Below are 25,843 nucleotides of genomic sequence, written 5' to 3'. Positions count from 1 at the left end.
CTGATTTATAACAAAAATAAAGAAAATAAGGAACTAAATTGCCTTGGCTACAAGGGGGAAGTCAGCCCCAAACAGGTTTCTGCTTGGGGGGTGTCAGCAACAGAAGTCCCCCACAGAGGATGCTAGAAAACACAAGTGATAATTGCTACCTTGGCAGACTTGTGTCTGGGCTGAGGCCTCTTATAATGGAACATCTGTGAAGTGGAAGTGGCCATAAAACCTTCAATAAAACTGGGAAATCCCCATCCCCACTGGGCTGAAGTGACAGTTGGTGGTAGCTGAAGAGAAAAAAATTGTCCAGTGGAGGACAAAGGCCAGCCCATTTGTTTCAAAAGACTATTTTATTAAGAAACTCTGAAGACGGTTATTTTTGCAACAGAAATTCACAGGAATGTAAACAGTTAACAGTGTTAATGTAATTTTGTGGGTTTTAAATTAAGATGTTGCCTTCACTGCCATATAGGGAACAGAAATGGCAGTGAATGGCGTATTCCAAGGAAAGTGTACATGATGCCAATGTAGAATTCAATACTGATATGCCTGATGATAATCCATACACACGTGTAAAGTTATAGAATTTTAGGCTGAATATTTCATACTAAAAATGATCAGAAGGGCGAAACAATGTCTTACAAACTGTAGAGTTGGAATGGTATATTCTACAGAAAATATGTAACCTATTTTTGTAATTTGTTAAAAGGCCCCAACTGTACAAATGTGCCATTTATGGCAAAACTGAATTCTAGCTAAAGTAACTGTGGAAGGTTCTGGACATTGTAAAACTCACATCATAAATCTGACATCATGCCCTTGAAACCCAGCCAGCTGGGAGGAAGGCAGTAAATATCTCCCCTGACCAATCCAGTTGTTTAGAAGCATGCTTAGCTAAGCCTGCCCGGCCGTATAATTCTATGATGTCACCATGCTCTATCAAAAGGGTGGCTGACAAAACTCTGGACAGACTCTTTCCTGAATTTCCTGTGCCTGTGTTCCTGATCTTCTACATTCATCTTGCCAGATTCCAGATCCCACTGCAAAGCCAAAGCATAGCTGATTCCAGATCCCACTGCAAGGCCAAAGCATTGCTGACCATCCCAGCAAGGCTTCAATCCAGAGATCCCACTAAAAGCATCCCAATAACCAAAGGGAAAAGATGTGCTGTTCTTTTGGGAAGCATCTTGAAACCAGACTGGCGTTTTGCCCACTAACTGCATGCCCGCTGCAACTCTGCCATCCAGCTGTCCTGATTATCCGGTGACCAGACAGGGTCAGCTGTTGTTCTGCTAGGAGAGACCGCTGCTATCTGGTGACCCGAGCCCTGGAGTCCAGAACCCGGTTGACTGGTCCTAATCCCAAATTTAAGAGCGGTCTGTGAGTAACCCACATCCCATAACACATGGGGCCTCATTAGGAGTTTGGAGGTAACCATGGCGCTATTAGCACCATGGCTGCCTCCAAATCCTTACCGACTCCGCCCTGGTGAATGGAGCTATTACCGCCCCATTCCAAGGTTGGCGGGGGCGGTAATTCCCCATTCACCAGGGCCCTTCCCCATTCCCATTTGAGCCCCCAAAGGGCTCAATGGCAATGGAGAAGGCACTAATAACGGTACCGCAAATTGCGGTACCGTTATTAGCACCAAAGTCCCTTTGCGGGTCCCGTCCTTAACGCCTGGTAAAACCAGGCGTTAAGGGAGGACCCGCAAAGGGAACTCGTAATAGGGCGGTAAGGGATTACCGGTACCGGTGCCCTTACCGGTACCGGTAATCCCTTACTGCCCACCTCGTAATGAGGCCCATAGTCTACCCCATCTTGACTTTTGTCATTGTGCCACTCTCTAAGCAACCCTATCCATACCCTGATAACTTGTATAGACTGTTCCAATTTTCTGTGCACCCTGTTCTTGTTTCCTAGTGTTAGCACAACTCTTTTATTCACCTCACCTTGTAACTCATTAGTGATATTTGGAGTAATTTAAATTAGTTCCCACATAGATCAGAACACGGCAGGAAAAGGTTGACATCGCGAATCAATCTTTGAACGTACCGTGGCTTTCTTTAACAATATAGTCTAAATAATTTAGTTTAAGTAAAATTTGCCTTACATTTTTGTAACTGATTTTCTTTTTCACCGCTCTATTTTCCTAAAATCGAACCTTATTCTACCTTCCCAATCCCTCTCAATTCACCAGCTATAGCCCTCCTTTCACTTCTATATTGTCCCTGTACTGTCCATCTATCTCACTGCCCAAAAACCGCATTCCAATTCCGTTTTTGTCACCCATTTTTTGAAAAACACTTTTTGCATTTAAAACTGCAAACCAGAAAAAATGCAACTTTTCCATGTGTGAATTCTGCTGCACTGGGTTTTCAATTTCAATCTATTTTGTGAACTGTATGCTTTTGTGATACCTTGCCTGATGGTTGATAGTGACATAACATCCCTAATGCTGTGATAAAACATATGTATATCATTATTTAACACACATATAATTAATTATTTTTCCAAATCCGAGTGTCATTTTAGGCCTTTGCAAATTTTGTGAGGGAAGGTCGGATGTTGATTCTGTTTGCTGCCTCTTATCCCTGACTACCTGCTGCTTCTTTTTATCCACTCAGAATTCGATTATTGGTGGGTTGAGGGAACATTGCAGAGGGAAAACTTAACTTGAGTGCTATCTATCCTAATTCAAAAAGTGCTCCTATTCATTTGTGCTTTTGAAATCTTCTACTAGAAGGTTAACCAAGTACAATGCTTTCATTTCTATTGTAATTATTACCCCATTGGTGATTGCTGCCCAATATTAATATTTGTGTGATTTTTGTGAATTAAAATAAATAAATATTGCATTTTCACCAACCGGCCTAGTTCATGGCCCATTGTGACCCGGGGTATGTGTGAGACGGCTCGGGTACCGGCTCAATTTGAAGTCATTGAAATTAAAGAAAAAGCATTCCTATTGAGCACCACATCCCAGGCTAAGACCAAGTGTTCTGGTCCAGTGTGTGACGCCCGATTGGAATCCTTAACATGGCAGATATGAAGAGGAAGAGTGAGGTGTCGTTAGTGGGGGGGTTGTGATGAGGAAGACTGAAGTTGAGTAGTTGGGGCCTGTAATGATGAAGAGTGAGGTGCAGTTGTTGGGAACTGTGATGAGAAATAGTGAGGCGGTGGTAGTGGAGTACTGTGATGAGGAAGAGTGAGATGGGGTAGTTATGGGCTGTGACAAGGAACCGTAAGGTGGGGTAGTTGGTGACTGTGATGAGGAAGAGTGAGGTGGAGTTATTGGAGGACTGTGATGAAGAAGAGTGAGGTGGAGTTAGTGGGGGACTGTGATAAAGAAGAGTGAGGTGGTAGGACTGTCACTGTCATGAACCATCGAACTCGCCCCTTCTGGGCCTCCTGGTCCCTGGCACGTCGGGCCTTACACTCCATAATACTACCAACATGGCGGCAAGATCAGAACGCTGCTCGCCAGTCTTCACGTTCTACGCAGCGTCCTCTATAAAGAAGCCACACCCCCGCAGCCCTGCGTGTCTCAACGCTGCTACTAGCTGTGATCGGACGTGTGCTCCGAACCTTCTGTAGTGCTACTTGCCATCCCCTGGCCCCTGGATTCCCTTCTCCCGACTTCTTCCCTCTTTCCTAACTTCCCGGAATCCCTGCGTCGCTTCCGCTTGCCCTCCTACTCCTTCTTGAATATTCCCAGAGTTTCCTGTGATCCTGGACATCGAAGCTGAACGTAATCTGGAAGCCGAGGACGGCCGAGTGGGCTTATTTAAGTCCCGAACCATACGAAAGAAGACTCCACCTAAAGAGGACATCAGGCAACATAGACAGGTGAGAAGGGGGGAAACCTGTGAAAGATCGAGGCGCCACCTGACCGAAGTCGATACAGACATGGAGGCGGCCATCCAGGATCTTATGCGTGGCATGCAAGAACTATCGACCGAAGTACAGAACTTGAAAGCGGAGAACGCCGTGCTGAAACAATTGGTACTTTCACGTGACTCTGCCTCAAAGGACAGCGTGCTATTGGGCGGCATTGTTGACAAATATGACGGCTGTGCAGAAACCCTCCGAGGGTTCCTGGATTCTTGTTTGGTCCACTTTACCTTTAAACCTTATTATTTTTCCACCCCCAGGGCTAAAGTGGGCTTTATTATTTCTGACCTCTCCAGGAATGCCTTAGCCTGGGCCACACCATTAGTTAACACCGGAGATTCCCTTTTGGATGATTATGATGGATTCATTCAAGCACTAAAGACTATGTTTGACCGCCCAGAATAGGTCTTTAGTGCTCAAGAGCGTTTACTCGATTTCCAGAAAGGCTCTCTGGACATGCTCACCTACGTAACTCGATTCAAGCAATTGGCTAAAGAAGCGCGTTGGCCTTCTGAAGCTTGCTTCACCCTCTTTCGAAGAGGGCTAAATGAAGATGTTAAGGATGAATTAGCCAGGGTAGCACGTCCTAGTTCTTACCAGGCACTTATGGATCTTGCTCTACAGATTGATTTCCGCATCCAGGAAAGAAGGGCAGAGAAAAGGAAGACCAAGTCAACCATCCAAAAAAATCCTCTTGTGAGCCCTTCAAAATCCGAAGATTCTCCTGTTCCTACAAATGAACCCGAACCCATACAGCTAGGGGCCTTCCGCGGACCCATATCCCCCCAAGAAAGGCTGAGAAGGAGCCATACTGGCTTATGCATGTACTGTGCCTCGGACAAGCATTTAGTCAGAGAATGTCCCTTAGCCCCTCCACGGCGTTCGGGAAACGCCAGCTCCCGATCCTAGATGTAGCTCAGTTTCGGGAGAGAGATGCAGGCTCCACATCTATACTATCCTTGAACTCTCCTGGACAAAACTCCCTGGTAGTCTTACAGGCTTTTCTATCGTCATCCAAGAAGGAATCCTACCCCATTCTGGCACTAGTGGACTGTGGAGCCATGGGAATATTCATAGATCAGGAATGGGTCCTTAAACATCATATTCCTTACGAATCCCGGAACGTCCTGCAACCTGTAGAAGCAATTGATGGAAGACCCCTTTCTTCTGGACCCATAACCCTTCAGACTAAGGAAATTGAGCTTGCTATAAACCATCACTGAGAAAGGATAAAGTTTGACATCATAAAATCTGCCCATTACCCAATGGTATTGGGAATGCCCTGGCTACAAAAACACAACCCATACATCGATTGGACAGCTGGTTCCCTGTTCCTAGGTTCCGAATTTTGCATGTCCCATTGTCTGTTCCAGGATCCTTCACCGACAACATCAGAAGAACGTTCAACAACTCAGCAAGATCCTCTTATGGTCTCCAACATCATCCAGGTTCCTAAAACCTACCAGGAATACGCCGATGTGTTCTCTTCTGCTATTGTCCAAACCCTACCACCCCATACGCCTGAGGACTGTGCTATTGAAACCGAACCTTCAGCCGTGATTCCCTTTGGAAGGATGTTTATCCTGTCTGAACCAGAGAAAAAGGCCCTTCGTGAATACCTAGATACTAACCTAAAATACGGCACCATACGCCCATCCAAGTCTCCGGCTGGAGCCTCATTATTTTTTGTTCCTAAAAAAGACACCAAGGAACTCAGACCTTGTCTTGATTATTGAGGTCTTAATCAGTGCACCCTTAAGGATCGTTATCCATTACCCTTGATTTCAGATATCCTGGAAGCCGTAAGAGGAGCCGTAATATTCACCAAATTGGATCTCAGGGGTGCTTAACACTTGATTCGTATTAGAGAAGGTGACGAATGTAAGACAGCCTTCAGAACACCCTTTGGTCATTACGAATACTTGGTCATGCCCTTTGGACTCTCTAATGCTCCGGCAATCTTCCAACGCTTTATGGACCGGGTGTTTTCGGATATGCTATTTCTTTTCGTCATCGTCTACTTGGACGATATTTTGATATTCTCTAAGGATCCTCTCAAGCAGAAAGAACATGTTAAATCAGTGTTACAACGGCTACGTGAACACAAGCTTTTAGCAAAACCCGAGAAATGCCTTTTTCATGTTTCCACTGTTCACTATCTAGGATTTGTCCTTAGCCCAGATGGCATAGGCATGGATCAATCCAAGGTTAAGGCCATACTATCCTGGCCAACTCCGACCTCCGTAAAACAGATCCAATCTTTCCTGGGCTTGGCCAATTTCATCAGAAGTTTATACCATCCTTCTCCGAGATTGTTCAACCGATCATCTCCTTGTTGAAGAAAGATACTCCCTATCATTGGACCGCAGCCCAGGAGAAGGCCTTCCAACGCCCGAAAACAGAATTTACACAAGCCCCCATCCTGGTTCAACCTGATATAAATCGACCATTCCTAGTGGAAACAGATGCCTCTAACTATGCCATCGGAGCAGTTCTGAAACAGGAACTCGATGACGGGCTAGAACATCCTATTGCCTATCTTTCAATGACATTGACCTCCAGTGAAACTCATTGCTCAGTCTTAGAAAAGGAACTTCTAGCCATCCGTCAAGCCTTCACCGAGTGGCGTCATTTACTTCTAGGAGCTAAACATCCTGTCCAGGTCCGGACGGACCATCGAAATCTCCAAGTGTTACAGGCCCTGGAATGCAGGAACAGCCGTCAGGCCCGTTGGGCGTTCTTCTTTGCCCAATACCAGTTCCAGATTCACCATGTTCCGGGAACATAAAACGTAATTGCTGACGCCTTGTCTCGGCACCCTGACTATGAACCTCCTGATGACCGAACATTTCCCAAGATGTTTCCCCACACAATCATTGTAGGCCAGGCGACCAGCCTCCTTGATGAAGTCCACATTCAGACTCAATCCTCAGAACTCTGGAAAGATATCTTGGACAAGAACCAGTGGAAACTGAAAACCAAAAATGGATACTTGTTCAAAGACAATGCCTTGGTCATCCCAACACAAAAACTACAGCAAAGGATAATAAATCTCTGTCACAATACTCTTTACTCTGGGCATCGTGGTATTACCAATACCCTCCGATTAATACAAAGGCAATTTTGGTGGCCTGGAGTGAAAGCTGATGTACAAAGGTATATCCAGGTATGCTCTGTCTGTAATCAAAACAAACATGACAACAAGAGACCAGTGGGTCTATTGCAGCAACCCCCACTTCCAACAAGGCCTTGGGAATTCATAGCAACAGACTTCATTGTGGAATTACCACCTTCCAGGGGATACACAACCATCATGGTCACCATTGATTTGTTCACCCATGTGGCCCATTTTACACCTCTGTTTAAACTGCCATCCTCATCAGAACTTGCTGGAATTTTCCTGGAACACATATTCCGACTGCATGGACTTCCTTCCAAGATCATATCAGACAGAGGGCCCCAATACATTTCTCAGTTCTGGAAACATCTTTGCCAAATACTAGGAATCCAACGTGCTCTTTCCTCAGGATATCATCCCCAAACCAACGGAGCCACAGAGCGCGTAAACCAAACCTTGGAACAATACCTCTGTTGCTTCGCTACCAAGGTCCAGGACGATTGGTCCCTTTTAATACCAGTGGCTGAATTCGCTTATAATGATTCGGACCACTCTGCTATTAAGACCAGTCCTTTTTTCTGTAGCCAAGGATTCCACCCTTCGGTTCTACCTTCTATCCTTCCTCATCCTACACCAGTTCCAACAGTCGATTCCTGGATTGAAATGCTCATTAATGTTCAAAGAGAAGCCAAAGAACAATTAGAAAAGGCCAGGACCCAGACCAAACTGTATGCGGACTCCAAACGAAGACCAAGCCCCTCCTACACAATAGGGGATAAGGTTTGGCTGTCCTCGAAACTGCTACCACGGCATTTGCAACCAAATAAATTGGCTCCTCTATATTATGGGCCATTCCTCATAAAGGAAGTCATCAACCCAGTGACCTACCGACTCAAGCTTCCAGACTCCTGGAAGAAAATCCACCCAGTCTTTCACACGTCCTTAATGAAGCCATATGTTCAGACTTCTCAAACTAACCTTCGGCCCAAACCAGTACTCATCAAGGACCAGCTGGAGTATGAGGTCTCCAGGATTTGTGATTCTAGATATAGACGTGGCAAACTCCAGTACCTGGTGGAAGGGAAAGGATATCCCCCCAGTGAACGCACTTGGGAATCTATCTCAAATCTAAATACCCCAGGTTACTCAGAAGGTTCCATCTCATACACCCGGGCAAACCCGGTGGAACGAGTTTCCGGAGGAGGCATGCTGTCATGAACCATCGAACTCGCCCCTTCTGGGCCTCCTGGTCCCTGACACGTCGGGCCTTACACTCCATAATACTACCAACATGGCGGCAAGATCAGAACCCTGCTCGCCAGTCTTCACGTTCTACGCAGCGTCCTCTATAAAGAAGCCACACCCCCGCGGCCCCACGCGTCTCAACACTGTTACTAGCTGTGATCGGACGTGTGCTCTGAACCTTCTCTAGTGCTACTTGCTATCCCCTGGCCCCTGGATTCCCTTCTCCCGACTTCTTCCCTCTTTCCTAACTTCCTGGAATCCCTGCGTCGCTTCCGCTTGCCCCCCTACTCCTTCTTGAATATTCCCGGAGTTTCCCGTGATCCTGGACATCGAAGCTGAATGTAATCTGGAAGCCGAGGACGGCCGAGCGGGCTTATTTAAGTCCCGAACCATACGAAAGAAGACTCCACCTAAAGAGGACATCAGGCAACATAGACAGGTGAGAAGGGGGGAAACCTGTGACAGTTGCGAGGAAGAAGTGTGAGGGGGTACATAGTTAAGATTACTATTCAGAACTGGGATGAGGAAGAGGGATGTAGGATTGCAGGTAGGATTCATAACTAGGTACTATGACGAAGAAGAGGGAGGTATGATCATGTAGATATCGTCCTGCCTGACGCCAGGCATGAATTGAGAACTTCCCTGTTAAGTTGCATCGCATGAAAAGCTTTTCCAGTCACAACAAAGGATATAGTAAACAAGCATCGGCTTCCTCTGGTGTTTCATTGCACACTTTTAATTAAACTAATTAATCAATTATACACTTTTTAACTCATTTAACACCACAAAAACACTAATAGCTCCCTAATACACCCCTCTGACTCATTTTTAAGTTTATTTAGGAAGCAATCCCTTTATTTTCTTTATTTCAAAAAAGCAGATTGCTTCCTCAATGAATTTAAAATGCTTCACTTTCCCTAACTTCCTAACTAGCAATCACAGTGATTGCCACATATCAATATATTATAGTTTTGAAGTAATTACACTTTTTTTTGCTGTTCGTGATGGTTTTTCGAACTTCATTCTCGAATCCGATAATGGCGCATTTTCAGAAATGAAGAGGCTTGGCACCAGCAATGCATCATGGGAAATATAACTAACGTTTTGGGTAAGGAGGCACCGCGCTCTACGGCAGATGACAAAAAATCTACTGGACCGATTGCTAAATCAACTGTACAATTTGTGCCAAACTTGTTTCTTATTTGGCGCAAATCCATCCATTGTGCACTTGAGCAAAAACTTGTCATTTTCATATGGGAAAAGGAATGTAAAAGTGAAAAACACACCATGTGTTTTATGTCTTTTGAATCTGACAGGTTGTCACGAAATCTTCCAGTTCTTGTGGGCCAGGGCCCCAGAATAAGAATGTCAAATGCTGTGCTAATCCGTTTTACAGCTCAAGGTTATTAGCCATAGGATTTTCGCATTTCCTACGGATGATAGGTTTCACCTTAACTAAAGGGTGGCTAGATGAGCATTTTGGAATTGCTTAGGGCAAATATTGGAGATGGACAATGGAAATGGAACCTCACAATTGGGTATCTACAACAGTTTCTGGATGCAGGCAGTCTAAAGAAGCCCAGCAGTGGTGGTAAATAGTAATCCAGGCTTCACTGAGAGTGGTGAAGCAGCTTTAGCTCGATCCTCAAGCAGGAAAACAAAGCTGTGGATCGATTGAAAATAGGGAGCTGCTGGAGAAGAAGAGATGCTGAAGCTCGAAATTGTTGCAGACTCTGGAGTCCAGTGGAGGCAGATCTCTTTTGGTGGAATTTGCAGAATGGTTCAAGCAGCGGTAATTAAGTTAGGATGCTGTCCTAGTGGATATGGACACTAGTTACTGCAAAAATCCCATTTTGATAGCTTCAGAAAATGGCGTGGGAAAACATGTAGAGACAAGCTCCCTACTGGTTTTCATCCATCTGTGCCATCTTGAATCAGACTCCCCTGACAGAGTGGGACAGTGAGAGGGAAATGCAAACTGCATGTTTCCATATTCCATTTGAGGAACCAACACCATGTCCTATGCATCTAATTTTAATGTGAGCGGAGAGGCTACAATCCCTACAGATTTATACCTGCTTCTTTTGACCGACGAAAAGCAGACAGAATTCTTATGGATTCATTGTAATGATGACTGCAGTGTGCATACATGGTGCCACCATACCCAATCCTTTCCTGGCCGGGGCAGTAAAAGGAATCCTTTTTGCTACCCTGACTGGGAAAGTATCCAAATCTGGTAAAGAAAACCGCAGGCAACTTCATGATTGCCGAGGCGGCCCACTCTTATACTTATACTGAGCCCGTTATTGAAGTTCAGTGTATTTAGCTGTATTGGTCGTTTTGACCGAATCTAATGGTTTGCATGAACCATTAGGTCTAAAAATGCTACCACCAAAGGTTTGAACACCAAATGTTTGATCCTTGGGTGGTAGCATTGTAAAAAAAAAAACAGGGGCTGAGGGGGTGTCCCCTGCATCACCCTGCTCACTATACTATACGGGGACATCCCGCAGCCTTCCGTTAAAAAAAACACAAAAGAAAAGGACCATGCAGCGCCGGTTCCCGATCACAGAAGTGAAAGGAAACTGGTGCCGCAGGGACCCAGCGTGAAGAAGAAGGTAAGTGGGGTTTGTTGATGTTAGGGGTGTGGGTGGGGGTGTGTTGAGGGTGTGGGTGGGGGTTGTGTTATGGGTGTGTTGTGGGTGTGTTGTGTGTGTGGTGTGAGTATGTATGTGTGTTCGCATTATAAGGGTGCAAACTTTTGGTAGTTTGCACCTTTCTCAGGCGAACGTTCCGGCCGCGGCAAATTCAGCTGCGGTCGGATCACTTAGAACCGTATTTAACAGCCACTGGTCGCAGATGCTGTCAGTTGATGTTGCACTCAGTCTCAACTGCTCACATCTTTTCATGTAAGTGCAGGAAAAAAGGCAGCAAGGCGTCCTGAGAACAGGGATCTTGGCGGCATGTGACTCTGGTGGTCAGGCTAAAACATTGGAAGAGAGCACCAGGCTCGGTCTCTCTCTGGTAAATTGAAATCTAGTACAGCGTATACAGGAGCAGAGCTTTGTCGGCATTCAGATCTTTGAAGGTTGTATGTTCAGCTAGGGCTTCTCATGTCTGGTCTTCAAGTGTGCAACTTTTTTCATGCTGCAGTACCAAAGTTGCACGAGGTAATTGGGAAGGTCTCGCTCTTTATTGGGAATTGTGGATGGGTACAGAGCCCAGGCCCCAAAAACAGGGTCAAACCCATTGACACATTGACATTCAGCTATCAAATGAGTCAGTTGGGAGCCACTACATTATATTTCATATGAGCGCTACCCAGGCTCTTTCTCATGTGTGAAATCAATATTGAATCCCAGGCATCTTTCTTTAGCTTGTCATTGTTTCTCCTGGCAAGTTCGTTTCTCGATCTCTGAGACAGAGCCAAACCATAACATTGTATGGTCACATCCGTATCCTATTTACTACCTCATAGAAACAGCGTCTGGCTGTTATACTCCGTACTAGGCTTTACCTGGGTACGCCACTGGGGGCACTTTGGGGGGTACCCCAAATTGCACCTAGTGGGATCCCCATGTAAAGCCTACAATCACAAAAGGATGCCAGTAACAAGTGGAGATTCCACAGTCAGTAGTGTGAGAAGAATTAACATAGGAAAAATAATGCTTAGTGTTCCTCAGGGTGACCATACAGTATTGCTATCCCTAATGAAGCTTCAGATCAAGAAAAACCTGAGTCAAATACAAGGACCTTGCAGAAGAATGGTTGATGGAACTTTTGGTCTGCCACTAAAACCATTGTCCCGGGGCCTGAACATGGAACTAGGGAAGTCATGCGGTTGATGGGAAATTAGACCATGCTGTTCCTACTTTAGGGTTCCAGCTGGGGTCCTGGTCAGCTCTAAGAAATAGACTTACACGACTTAAGGGATACAAACCAAACTAGGTGAAGTGTATGTGTGTCATGCGAAGCCAGGTATTTAGATAAATCCTGTACTTGTCTTTGACCTTACTATGGATCTCTGTCAATTTGCCCCATTTATCCTTACTACCAATGGAAAAGTGTGTGCTAATCAACCATTTAAGTCTGGACACTGAAAATGTTGCATGTTCACTGTTGCTTTCCAAAGATATGAGCCAAACGTCAATGATCTGCTTATGAGCATGAGTCTAACTGCTGTCTTAAAGGCACACAACATTATTAATGCTGTATCAGAAAATTCCACTCACCCAATTCCTTTAGACTGTTATCTTGCATCGAATATACAACATGTTTTTCGATTAGTAACTTATTTCTAATGCGAGTGCTTTACAAAAACACCAAACCATCTTAATTCTGTGGCAATTGTATTGTTCTTTAGCACCACAGTAAATCCTAGGGAGAAACTAGAGATCCTGCTGAAGACATACAAAGAAATTGAATCAACAGTGTCACGGGTTGTAGAGAAAGCTTACAGCCTCCCAATGGATGACCTGCTGCCGTTATTGGTGTACGTGGTATCAAGAGCAAGGTAAGAAAAAAATCATATTTATTTAATGGCATATTTTGTTTATCAGAATGTATATAAGTGTCTGCCCAACATAAACACAGCCAACAATTGTGGAGCTTCAAGTCACTGAAATGGGATCCATCTGAATTGAATACATTAACTTAACATAGCCTTGTTATATTTATATCTGTTCTATATTTCTTGTAAGTGCTGTCCTTTTTTTTAAAGAGGCCAACAAATTTGATAATTAATCTTGCCTCCAACTTCTCAAACTCGCCAAGTCACCAAAAGTAAAAAGGTAGCGGATGTGACATCACACACCCAATGACATAACAGGAAGTAGCTTTACATGAACTTTGATCCAGCAGATTTTGGAGTAAATGACTTTGTGTGACATATGGCCCTGGTAATATCACGGGAATCGGCACCACATGGAAATAACCCTTCAAGGAGCATGCAAGCTTAATAAATAATAGAAGTTATTTAAGCACCTAAAATTCTATTTTAATAACTACCCATGTTTTATCTAGGGCGCTGCTTCAAAATGCAATAGGTTCAGACATTTCATGCCAAAGGATAACCAACAGAACCTGCATACACCAGGAGCGCTGCCTTTATATGGCAGCACAGATTTCTAGGGCCAGTTTATTTTATTTATTATTTGATTGCTTCAAGCCCAAATCTAGCTTTGGAGCAGAGGAGCGCTATAGTGGACGTTGGTAGACAGCTTTTGGGCTGCTGTTTTTTAACAGTAGTGCAGTGCTGAGAATTGCAGTCTTTGCGTCAGTCTATGCGACCATCAGGGTTAGTCAAGTATTGTTAAATAAATTATGTTTTTAGAGCTTTGAGGAATTGGAGAATTGTGAGGGCATTCTAAGCTCAAATAAGGATCGATATCCAGAGGGTGAGTGCCTGAGAAGAGAAGGATTTTTTGCAGTTCTCTCTTTATGGCCCAATTGTGATTCAAACCAGTTCATCGATTTGCAGCACAAGGACCCTGTGCCACCAGTTATGTGGAGCTTAGCTGCAGGTCATCTGGGGTGCTACTCATGACTAGTTTGTAGATGATACATGCAGTCATTAACAGTATTCTGGCCTGGAGGTCAAGCCAGTGTAGTTTGTATAGGATGAAGGTGACTTTCTTAAATTTCCATGCACCTGTAATGAGGTGTGATGCAGCAGGGTGGACTGCTTTTAGAGGAGCCAGGTGAGCGGCTGCGCTTGCCGTTAGGAGGGCATTTCCCATGTCGATATGCAAGGCCACGTGGGCCTGCACTATGGTTCGTAAATCCTGAGGTCGGGGTGAAGAGTTTGATTTTGTGAGGGGAGGCGATTTGGAGCCATGCCCTTTGGGGCATGTGTTTCAGGAAGGATAGAAAGCCATTGATGATGAAGCCGAAGGATTTTGGTGAATTTGACAGTTGCAGATCAAATCCTTCTAGGCGCACATCTTTGCACCACCACTAGGTTGTTGTTTAGTGGGGGATGAGGATGAATTTCGTTTTGGTGTAGTTAAATTGAGGCAGGCAGGTTGACTAGGTAATCCCAGAGATGACAATCCACACACCACCAGGATGAAGCTTTTTTTCTTTTCTTTTTCTTATTTTCCTTCCTGCTTTTTCAATAGGGTTTGATCAATCAGATGAGGGAAAAAAAACAGACTGAGCACTTTGATTCTCACAAGTGCTTGCTACTACTCGGGTGCTGTTCCTGGAAACAAGTTGATGGTTCAGATCCCATTGCATGGCTGCCATAATGTATCCATTATCACAGTACTTAATGAGCTGCACCAAGTTTTTTGACTCTCATAAACACTATTCCCTACTCAGAGCTTTGTCCTTGTCTCAGTACTACTGAATACTTTTGATTGGGAGTGTCCCAGAGTTTTTATATTAATCATCATGCGACATTTTAATGCAACGTTGCTGTATGCCACAATGGGATGTGGTATTGAGTGAGGGTCATCAGGTCCTAAAGGAACAGGGGAATACCATGTCTCTTCTTGCAATGTCTCTCTAGTCACACGTGGGTCGTTTCTCCAAATGTGGTTCTCCCTCAGATAGCCACTACCAGGGTCAGGATCAGGCAGTTTCTGCCTTCCCCTTGGCACATGGGGAGAGACTTTCCCCGGGAAAGGAGTGATGACAAAGCCAGATTCCTTACAACACATATTACGGTTCCCTGAGATGATAAGTCAATGTTTCACGGCTTTCACCGATATAATGCTGTATGTCATTCCCGACAAGCTATAGAAATGAGGAAGAAATATGTTTCATTCTTTTTTAAATTTTTTTATTTATTGTTGTACTTAATCATAAAACATCTTCAACATCTTTGGTAGTTTGTTAATTGGCTACAGTAGTTCATGTCTGTTAATATGTACCAAGTGACAAGTGAAATGGCGAATCAAAGGCAGCCGCCTAGTGTAGTTGGTTTAGTTTCCAGTTTTGCCATTATTTGCTGTAAAATTTTAAAAGTAGCTATTTGCCAGGAGGCTCTATCCCCGCTGATCATCCTTGACCACCAGGTTTCTTCATCAGCCATTAAAGGATGAGTGAAAAAATGCTTCATGTACTGGGACCGTATGCCCTCAGTACCAGGACAGGACATTAGTAGGTGGTGAATTGGTGAATTGTCTCTTTCTCATTGCTGCAAATTCTGGAGGAGTTGGTCGTCGAGAGTCCTCTGATTTGACGTATTTCATTGGTGTCCAGAAAATTCAATCTAGCTCTCATAATAGAGTTTCGCGCTAGTCGACTAGGGAACTTTCTAATGTAACCCTGTAAAACGTTCAATTTGTTCGTAATTTTGGTGCAGATGGGATTACCGTCTCTCCATGATTTTAGCATTTTATAGTTTGATTCCGTGTTACTCTGGTAACTAAACCATGAGGAAAGTACTGTTTGGGTTTAATATTCTCTCTTGGAATATGAACGCCCTGGGGCCCCCTGTCAAAAGACAGCGAGTACTCGCTCATCTGAGGAAACTGGAGGCTCAGAAAGCACTGGTCCAAGAAACCCACCTTCCTGGGAAGTAGTCTATCAAACTTAAAGAGCAATAGGTAGGGCAGGTGTGTTGTTTGTTTCCGAAGCAAAGGTCACATAGAAAGGGTGGCAGTATTGTTGTGATGTATGTAAATGATTTATATGGGAGATGGTTCTTTGTTGAATGCAAAATAAACAAGGTTACATGTGATTATATCGAATTATGTACAAAGAGTTCATTTTGCACTAACACAAAATATCTATAAAAAAAGAACCTTTTTTCCCATTGTTTTTGGTGTGGTGGGGGGCAGGAGGGTTACCCGCCCAGTTACCCACCCTGACCCCCAAGCCTCTGCCTTTTTTGTAATACTTTTCCCCCACACCAAAAACTACTATTCCCATTCCCAACCACATATGTATATTTGTTTTTTAATTCGTAATTTTATTTGAGATGTTTTGGGTTTGTTTAAACATCCATTCCTTGTTGTCTATTCGATAATATCACTGCATATCAATATACAATGCCCTGATAATGATTCTGAATGTATATGGTCCTGATCAAGCAGATCCTGAGTGTTATGACAATCTCAGTCAGATGATCCAGCAGTCCCACTCCTCCTCTGTAGTACTTGGAGGTGATTATAACATCTGTATGGATCCTAGTCTGGACAGAAAATCCCAGTGTGTGTTTACACCGTCGAAAATGCATGAGTCCTTTCAGTGGCATATCATTGGTAATGATTTAGTGGATGCATGGAAAACATATAGCTCCATAGAACGTGAATATACTTTCTTCTCCCCAATGCATTAATTGTTTTCCAAAATGGGTTATGTATAAGTAAGGGATTGATGAAGTATGTAAATAAGGTGGATATCTCGGCACTTGCAATCATAGATTATGCCCCAGTGAGTGTGTCAATTGACTGGGGGGGATATCCCTGTTAGGTACCTAAATACTGACCTTCTATGATCACAGGACTTCAAGGATTTAAAAGTATATTTCTCACAGGAATTCATCCTACTAAATGAAGGGGGTGATACACTTGATACGGTAGGCTGGGATGAATACAGAGCCACTCTTAGGGGGCAGTTATCCGTTTTGTATCGGGAAGAAACAGAGAGGCCATGCAGGACTGTTGGGCAGAATTGCAGGCAGTACCCTCTAGGACAACCACGTACAATTAGGACTACAGGTGTAAGCAAAACCAAACTTTGGTATACGTCTGTACTACACAGTTTTGTGGTAGCGAGCTGAGCAGCCAGGCTTATCTCAAGAGGGAATGTGATCAATACAAGAGGTTACACAGAGGTCTTACAATCACAGTGGTTCAAGTAGACACTTATACTCAAGGTTTCTTGGTAAAACACCAATTCATTTATTACACAATCATTTAGAAAACATTCACTAGAAGGAGGCAACTTAATATTATACACAAACACACTTCAATAGCAAACCAATAAGTTTCTGAACAAATTAGGCTCCCCTGAAATAGGAGCAAAATGGCATTTCAGTTACTTTCAATTGTAGTAAAAAGGCACAAGTTAGCAGACTAGATCACAAATACTTTCTTAGGCAGTGCAAATCGTTATAGTTCACTAGAGGACTCGATTCAGTTCAATAGGCCTAGGCCAAAGTCAATGGACTAGTGTCTTGGATAGGAAAGAGCAGTTCTTGAAGTATACAGTAAAGTCTTTGCCCAAGTTCTCAGAAGTAGTTTGTACGAAAAAGAATCATATGTTGGGTCACAAGGTGATTAGGCCTGCAAGTTAAGAAAGTTCCATGAACTTTCACCGCAAGAGAAGCGTTCTCGGGTTGGAACAGTACCTTAGTATGAAGCAAAAGATGCAGCTGAAGACGTCACTTCAGTTCTAGTAGCTGCTCATCAAGCACACAAGCTGGTGTCCTTCCCCCTGGTTAATCCTAACCAGCTCCGAGAATGGTATCCAGGTGGCTTACGAATTGATTGGTCCCACCAACTCAAAGGAAGAAGTTGTCCTTGAAGGGGCTTCTCTGTTGAGGTGAACTTGGCAATTCGGACCTGCAGCAGGGCTTCACCGGCAAACCAACGGTCCAGGAGTTGCAGCAGCCGTCCTCTTCCAGCTCGACTTCGGTTCTTTCGTTCCATTGGTCGACTCTGCTTTCCAGTCCAAGAGACTTGCTTTTTAAACAGTTTTCTCCCATTTATTCCAGCCTAGCTGCCACTCACCCAGCAGGGTGGCTGTCCTTGCCGGACAGTCAGTCAGCCAATCACGCCAGAGTGCATTTGGGTCTCCTAGGAGACTAAGCACAGGGAGTTTTGGGCACCTCCCTCACTTCCTGCCCACCCCAGACATCAGACGCAAGAGGCAGTCTTCAGTCCTGAAGCCCGCCAAAGGCATAGAAACAAAGGAACAAAACCTGGTTTGGCGCGCAGAGACAAACACTAGACGGACCTTTCCAAATAGAAATGGTGAAAAAAAGAAGACCAGGACCTGTTTAAACAAACAGGCTTAAGGTGACCATCTTTTTAGCTACCGGTGTTCGCGGTCGGAAAAAATCCTGGAAGTTTTTTGTAAAACCACTGCCACTAGCCATTTCGATAGAAATGGGTAGCATTTGACTGCTACATGAGTATTTTAAACACAGGGGATACTAGGTAACCCCTCCAGCACTCTATAGGAAGATAGGGTGTGCTGGGTGTAGGAATTTAAAAAGACTAGTAAAGTCAATTTAACCTTACATTCTCTGGGAAACAGTAGTTTATCCTAGAGAAGGTATTTAAACCTTGGGAGAGCCTAAAAGGCTTCCCTGTGTCACTGCACTGAGGGTGCTGTGTGACACAAATAAAAAAGATGGTGCCTATGGAGTTGTCTAAAACTCCATAACCCAAATAAATGAACACAGAAAACAGACAGAATTAAAAGTACAAAGTCCCAAAGGTCAGAAAAAGAGCTAAGGGTCTTTAAGGTAGAGAGGAATTAGCACATTTATGAGAATTCTTCCTAACAGGGACGCAAATGAGAGTTTGAAGGAATTCAAACGTCTGGCGACAGAGTACTGGGACTCACCATCTGAGAGTAAGTTAGAGCAGCACATTAGTGCAAAATGCGAGTTTAATAAACTCAACAAAGCGTCCAGAAAATGAGTGAAACACCATTCCAAATATTTTGGTGGTGAAAACAAAGATGGGGAATAATACAATTGCAGCACTTCAAGTCCTCAAAGATGAAGACATTATGAGGGAATTTGAGAGTTCCTTAGAGCATTTATACACCCCTGATTTAGTCCCTAGATCCAAAGCGATTAATGTACATTTGGATACCATCTCCCATCTCTTGCATCCCAAACAGAAATTTGCAGCCCTGAAATGAGATATCTCGTTAAGTCAAATCAAACTGGCCAGCAATAGGTAAAATAAAAAAGGGGGGACAGCCTCTGGCACTGAGGGGCTTCCCATAAACTTTTATAATACATATATATATATATATATATATATATATATATATATTGGCCCCGAAGCTACAAGACCTGTTCCAACGATTTAGTTCTAATGCAGCCCCAAATGGTACTTTCTTCAAAGCCATGAGTCATGTAATACCCAAACCCGGAAGGCATTGGCAGTTAAAAATGATAGACACATTTCCTTAATAAATGCCCATAGCCAAAGCACAGGCAAAAGTCCAAGCTTTAAGACTTGAATTCTTATTACACAAACGTATGCATAATGATCAAACTGTTTTTTATTAAAGGCGGGTTAACTGCCTCAAATACCCGCCTACTCTGTGATGTTTTAGAATTAGCTAAGAAAACAGACAGACAATGGGCAGCGGTCACTCTCGATGGAGAGAAGACCTGTGCCAGGGTGAGCTGGCCTTTCGTAGTGGAAGTGTTGCAATGGCAACAGAATAATATCCCTGATTATGGCACTTTATTAACACCGAAAAGCTGCTGTTTTCGTGAACAGTGTTTTTCCCATTACTTCTCCCTGTCTAAAAGCAAAAAACAAGGTTGTCCCTTTCCGCATTTCTTTTTTTTCTAGCCCTTGAACCCCTATTGCAATGTGTCCGGAATAATGACTTTATTATTGGGGTGGAAACCCAGAGGTTCACGGTAAAGACCTCGCTCTACGCTGACGATATTTTTGCCTATTTGGAACGCTCAGCTACCTCCCTCACACTCCTTGTAAAGGAGATTCAACTTTACTCAGAACTAGCGGAATACAAGTTGAATCTAAAGAAAATTGAAGTCTTGCCCTTAAATAACTACTGTTTTCAATCTAAAAATTCAAAATGCTGTATATAAAAAAACGAATAATTGAAATGATTGGATTTCGGCTGTACCAGAATTACATACAGCAGAGAACGCTGAACATTTTAACCATTCGGTGTTCATTATAGCGAACATGGGAAGCAGGTTTTGAGGGGGTGTTCCCTGCACCCTTGTTCACTATAACGGAATCAGGATGGCCGGGGTGTTCCCTGCTTCCAAAACAAAGTTTTGGGGAAAAGAAAAAAGAAAAAAGAAAAGGACCCTGCAGCGCCGGTTCCCATCCATGGAAGGGAAGGGAACTTGCTCTGCAGGGACTCAGCGGCACACAGAGAAGTATGCCGCCAAAAGGTAAGTTGGTAACTGGGGGCAACGGGGTCTACAAAGGAGATTTAGCTGTGGGGTGCTTATTTCGAATCCAAACATTTAGAATATAACCTTTTCGTCTTTGAAATGTTCTTATTCAAAATAATCCTGCACATCCTTTTCAATCACATATCGAGAGATCTGGCCTTTTGTGGCAACCCGATAACATTAAATATTTCCGAATTTGCTTCAATAAACCAGTATGTAAGACCATAAAACTCAATGCTGAGATGATTAGAACTAAAATTGAGAACCTTTTGAATAAATTGTCCCCATTACTGCTCTGTTGGTGGGGCCGCCTATAGACCGTTAAGATGTGAATCACTCCAGTTATATTCTATGGTCTGGCAAGGTTGCCTATGGAGTGACCATCCTCCTTCTTTGATTATGTTTATAAGCGCCTACTCGTCTTTTTGTGAAAGGTCAGAAGCCTTAAATTTCTCTCAATAGATTGCAATTGCACTCATCACGTGGGGGAGATGGGTTTCTGAATTTTAAAAAGTACTGGTATGTTGTTAGTATTAACCAAGGGTTGGGGAAGATTTTGGCAGCAGACCCATCCTTGCACCCTGCCTGGTACAACCTAGAAACATGCTTAGCAGTCCCATATAGGACAGCAGAGATGCTGCTTCTAAATGCTAAACTAGCACTTCAGGAGGTGGGTATGATTTTACCTGTAAAGCTGTACGCAGTTTGAAAATGACTATAGGTTTCAAAATAATACAGCATCACTCCCACCTGCATCGTTTAATAATAATGTGAAAGTAGTGGGTGAGCCCCTACATTGGCCTACTTGCAGTGAAAGGACGATACTATTTACTAGCCAACTCTAGTAGGTGTCGGGATTGCTCCCCTTTGCATCATTGCAAGCAAAATACGGTCTCCGGGAGGGTGCATTTTCAAGATATCTGCAATTATCTAGGTGTAAAAGCAAGCCAATGCAGAGTCGTCCAGACAATAACGGGTTTCAGAAAAATCTTCTTTCATCGGCATCCACCAGATTTGACCGGCATAGGAAGATTGAACTTGCATGGAAGGAATGCCTCCTTTGTGGCATTACATCTGTCGTACATCGATGGCAGCTTCTACTACCTAAACTACTTCATGCTATATAACAGAGCCTTCTTCACGCCATCCTGCCTGGATAAATCAGAGGACGCTTCACCCCGCTCCCGATGTTGATCATACCAGCTGGAGAATGGTTCCCTTAAACATATGCTATTTACCTGTACATTTTCAAAATCGTACTGGGAGGCTTTATGGCCCTAGATCCTTCGTATATTAATGCCTTTATCCGCTTCTCCCCTTTTTCAGTAATGGCGGAAGGTGCACAACCGTCTTTCGATGGCAATGAGGCTCAAGGGAGGTTGTATGATGCACTCATAGTCATCTAACTGGAAAAATATATCTCAGTTATCGAGCGTGACATGGTGGAACCAGCAGCCTTTTTCTGCATAGAATGGAAGCTTATTTACATAGCAAGATGGAATACCCAACGGCAAGGCCAGACCCATGGTGCAAGCTGGAGTATTTCTCCAATAATTGTCGCTAATTGACTGACTCTTTTTTGCTCTTCCAGGAGGATCTTTCACTCCCCCACACCCACCTACCTACTTGTGAGGGTTATAGTTTCTTTTGTGCCGTTAATGCAGTGTATGTTGATGGGTACGGGGCATAGCTAAAGCAATGTTTTTAGGCAAGCTTTGAAAATGATCTGAACATGTTTGATGAAGGATTAAATGGTTTTGATGTTGTTTGATAATGTTTTACAATGTTTGGAGACTTTCATTTAGCATTGTAAGCAAACTCTACAGCTTTCCTGCTCCTTCTATCTCTTTATCTTCCTTTCCATGGCACTTGCCCCTGACGGTTTACTCTTTTTCTCTCGCTTTCTGGTCTTTCATACTCTGCCTTTCTCTCTCTAATCTTAAAGGAATGGTTCGGGCAGAAATTTGTATTGTCCCTACGGGTCGGCCATGTGTTTTTAAGCCTAAGTCGCTCGATTTTAGAAAAACTTCCTATGGACCTTACCCGAGTTTTCGTCCATTAAACACATGCGAAAACAGGCACCAGGGCGCTGCCATTTTGTGATAATCTTATCACTTGCCCCATCGCCCTGGCTGACCTGCTTTTGCGACACTAAATCATATCCCCCGCCCCTGAGCCTGACATTATCAAAACATTCATATTCCCCGCCTCTCTCCATGACGTTACTGTGCTGCGTAGGCAAACGCGCCCAGTCGTCTTCTACGCGACTTCACACAGAACCCGGAAACCAACACAGATCAACTCACAACACAGCACGCCACAATTCGGAATATGAAACTGTACTTTAAAATCAAACAGCAATACGGTACATTTGGTAAAGTACATTTATTTGACATTAAATGTTTAGAGAAAATTCAGCAATTGGCATATTAAATCAAAATGGAATTTTTTTTCTTTGCTCTCGATCCCCAAATCCTCTAAAGTTTATCGTGAGTCACGCGCTGTTCCTTTATGGTACACAGGGTGTTGGTTTTCGTTAAAAGAAGCACTTTGGTCGCATGGTGAACCACAAGGCTGTTCCATCAACTAGGCACTAGGCCACCGTAGAGGTTGATATGTTGCTTCTAGCCGCTAGTACTGCGTAAGGGCATATGGGCACTTGGCGATAGTCCCATAAAATAGTCAACATTGTGCAGTTGTTTACAAGAAACTGCAGCTGGGGATTAAAAAATCCATCAGCCGGGGTCTGAAATAGGTGGCAGTAGCAGTACGATAGGATGTACCTGTTTAGAAAACATAAAAATTGAAATTAGTCTCACCAGCCGATCTTTATAACTATTATTCATTTTATTTATTACGGCCGAGCTGAAACTATTTGCTTGCGTGGATAGTGCAATGGAGTATGTTCGGCTCTAAAAGCAATGCGAAAACTAACAAAATAAATCGAGGTTAAGACACAATGTAATGATTTTTTAGCGTTGAACCACTGAGAAACGACTGTTTGTCTACATGCGTGTCGAATGGGCACATGCATGCCCATGAGCCCGGTAGAAAGACGATCCCACTAATGTTTTAATTGCTCTTCAATCATTCATTCATTCATTCATTAATTCTTCATTCTGGTATGAAAGCGTCTAAAGAGTTACTTACATTATATTTGCCATTTCCATTGTGTCTCTGCGTAATGCAGTCCGTAGATCCCACTGTGTTCGTGCCGTTTTTATATACTGAACTATCATGAAACTCGGTGTAGTTTCAGAATTTTCATCCTTATCGTCTCTTACGTTATTGCACTCCTCCTTCAAATGAAGTGTATTCGGCATGGTCTCTGTCTCTCAAGGTAAAAAAACAATAGAACCTTATACTGCCAGTGCAAGTCGCGGGCCTCTTCAGCCCGCGAGCAAAAAACCAAAGCCGCTGACCTTCACTCTGCATGAGCATACATTCTTACTTTGCAACATCCCGTGTAAAGCCATCTGTGAGAACTTGAATTTTCGACTCCATCTTTGTATAGGCCTCAATGTGCAAATGCGAACTGGCGTCTCTCCCATCTGCAACGCCTCGCTTGGCACGTTCCAAGGCCCTCAATTTTGTCCTCGTTTTCCGCGAGCTTTACAGCCCTAGAGAACCATAACTATGGAAACATTGACTATTTGGGGATGGTCAAGGAAAGTATGAAGTACCCCAGGAGTTTAGTTGAAAGTGAGATTTATTGTTTGTTTGTTTTATTATTTGCAATGCGCAAGCCTCCCCTCAGTTAACAGTGCGCAGCATTTACATGAGATTGCGAAACTTAGTTACAGCAACAAAAATATATACATACACATATTCACAAGGTCAGCGATATGAGGTGAATAGAGAGAGAAGTCAAAGATGACAACCATGTTGTTCGCCACCCAGGATGAAGGGAGAGTTTAGGGTTATCATACTTTGTATGTACATTGTACAATAACATTATTTTCAAAAAGACAATCAGATTACAATGTTTTAAACCAGGATTTGTACTTCTCAACGAGGTCTGCTTTGGGTGGACATGGCACAGTGGCAAGGTTTGTTGGCTATGCATCAGTGCTGTGCACAGAAACGCTCAAAATCCCATGTCTGTGCTTCTCTAGTACAGTAACAATAAGGCCTTTAACAAAGTCGAACTCCATTTCCTCATATACTGGTTTCACCACCCATTTCTTACTTCTTTTTGCAAAGGCCGTAGTGTAGCAAGGCATCCCTACATTTCCTTTAGTCCTGGATTGTTCACAGCACACATTCTCGTTATGGGCCAAGACCGCTAGTAGAGTCCTATGTTTCATGCCCTGTATGCCGAAATGCAATCCCTTTGGCTTGTACTTTAGGCACATATTGTGAAAACCTCCAAACCTCCTGTGTGACAGAATTCTGTCAGTCCCCTCAAATCTCTTGATAGAGTTTTATCGAAAACAATCTTCCCAATGGCTTTGAGTGTAGGTGAAGATGGAATCAACTACTTCTTCTTCCGTGCCTCCTCTATGGACAAAGGGCCATGTTCACATTGGTGGAAATGTTGGTTTTCTGTCCAGCAGTGAACGTTGGTACAGTGGTGCACCAGTGACCACCATTTTTCAAGTAGGATTTTCACTGACCCTTCACAAGTTTTGGAGCTCCACCAAAGATGGTTGCTGATAGACTGGGACCACTGTGAAATACTTTCCAAAACTTTTTTTCCCCTGCAGCCGAGATTTTCTTATTGATTGATTTAGCAAGATGCCATACGTCAAATTGATGTTTAATATGTGGGAACTGCTCTCTCATTGTCTTGGCTATTGAAACATGTCTGTCCGTGGCTATGAGGTCGATGTGCATTCCCCTCGATTGTAGATATTCCAATGATTTTATAAATCCTAGTTTCTCCATGGCCTCTGAGGATTTACATTGGGACACCTGCACGACCATCGAACTCACAATTTTCTTACTATCCATGTCCTGAAAGTGGTAGGTGCAGTACTTGGCAGAAAATCCAGGGCTGTCGCACTGTCCATCGCCGGCAAGCCTGAATAGTTTGACTTCGAATGTACTTTCTAGAGACAATTGTTCAATTTTCCAAGCATCACTAATGGCTGGAAATAGATAATCATGTTGGAATTTGTAGTACTGCGTTTTAGAAATGAAATGGAGTCCCACAAACTGAAGGAAAGACTCTAACTTTCTAAAGCTGGACCCACTAAAAAGTGAGGCAGCTGCACACAGTAGATTGCCTGCTGGCAGTTTACCCAGCATCGGTTGTGCAGACTATGAGAACGTATTTGTATTTGTATTTGCTTTATTTATAACACGCAAGCCATCAGGCCGGAGGCATCAGGGTGCAATTTGTACAAAGTTACAGAAATGCATATATACAGACATAAAAATTACATTGACAGAAATGTTAACAGAGTATATATCTACATATAATACAGTGGTTTCAGTGCCGCTTAGGCTTAACAGTGGATATACCCATAGGGTGTATAGAAAAAATAGTAACGGAGGTCAGAGCATGTCTTAGTGCT

General features: G+C 43.5%; 1 protein-coding gene across 3 annotated transcripts in view; it reads left to right on the top strand.

The window, feature by feature from the left end:
• The window catches only part of ALS2CL (ALS2 C-terminal like), a 757,501-nt gene that overhangs the window by 655,886 nt on the left and 75,772 nt on the right, over nt 1-25,843 (top strand). For all 3 annotated transcript variants that reach the window (XM_069647086.1, XM_069647089.1, XM_069647088.1), the window contains one exon: nt 12,612-12,761. In XM_069647086.1, coding sequence (XP_069503187.1) covers nt 12,612-12,761 — 150 coding nt within the window. The remainder of the gene's footprint in view (nt 1-12,611; nt 12,762-25,843) is intronic.

This window comes from Ambystoma mexicanum, chromosome 2q, assembly GCF_040938575.1.
Source record: "Ambystoma mexicanum isolate Mex_15411 chromosome 2q, UKY_AmexF1_1, whole genome shotgun sequence".
NCBI classification, from domain to species: Eukaryota; Metazoa; Chordata; class Amphibia; order Caudata; family Ambystomatidae; genus Ambystoma; species Ambystoma mexicanum.
The sequence above is the reverse complement of the archived record's forward strand: the minus strand, read 5'-3'. Positions and strand labels throughout refer to the sequence as shown.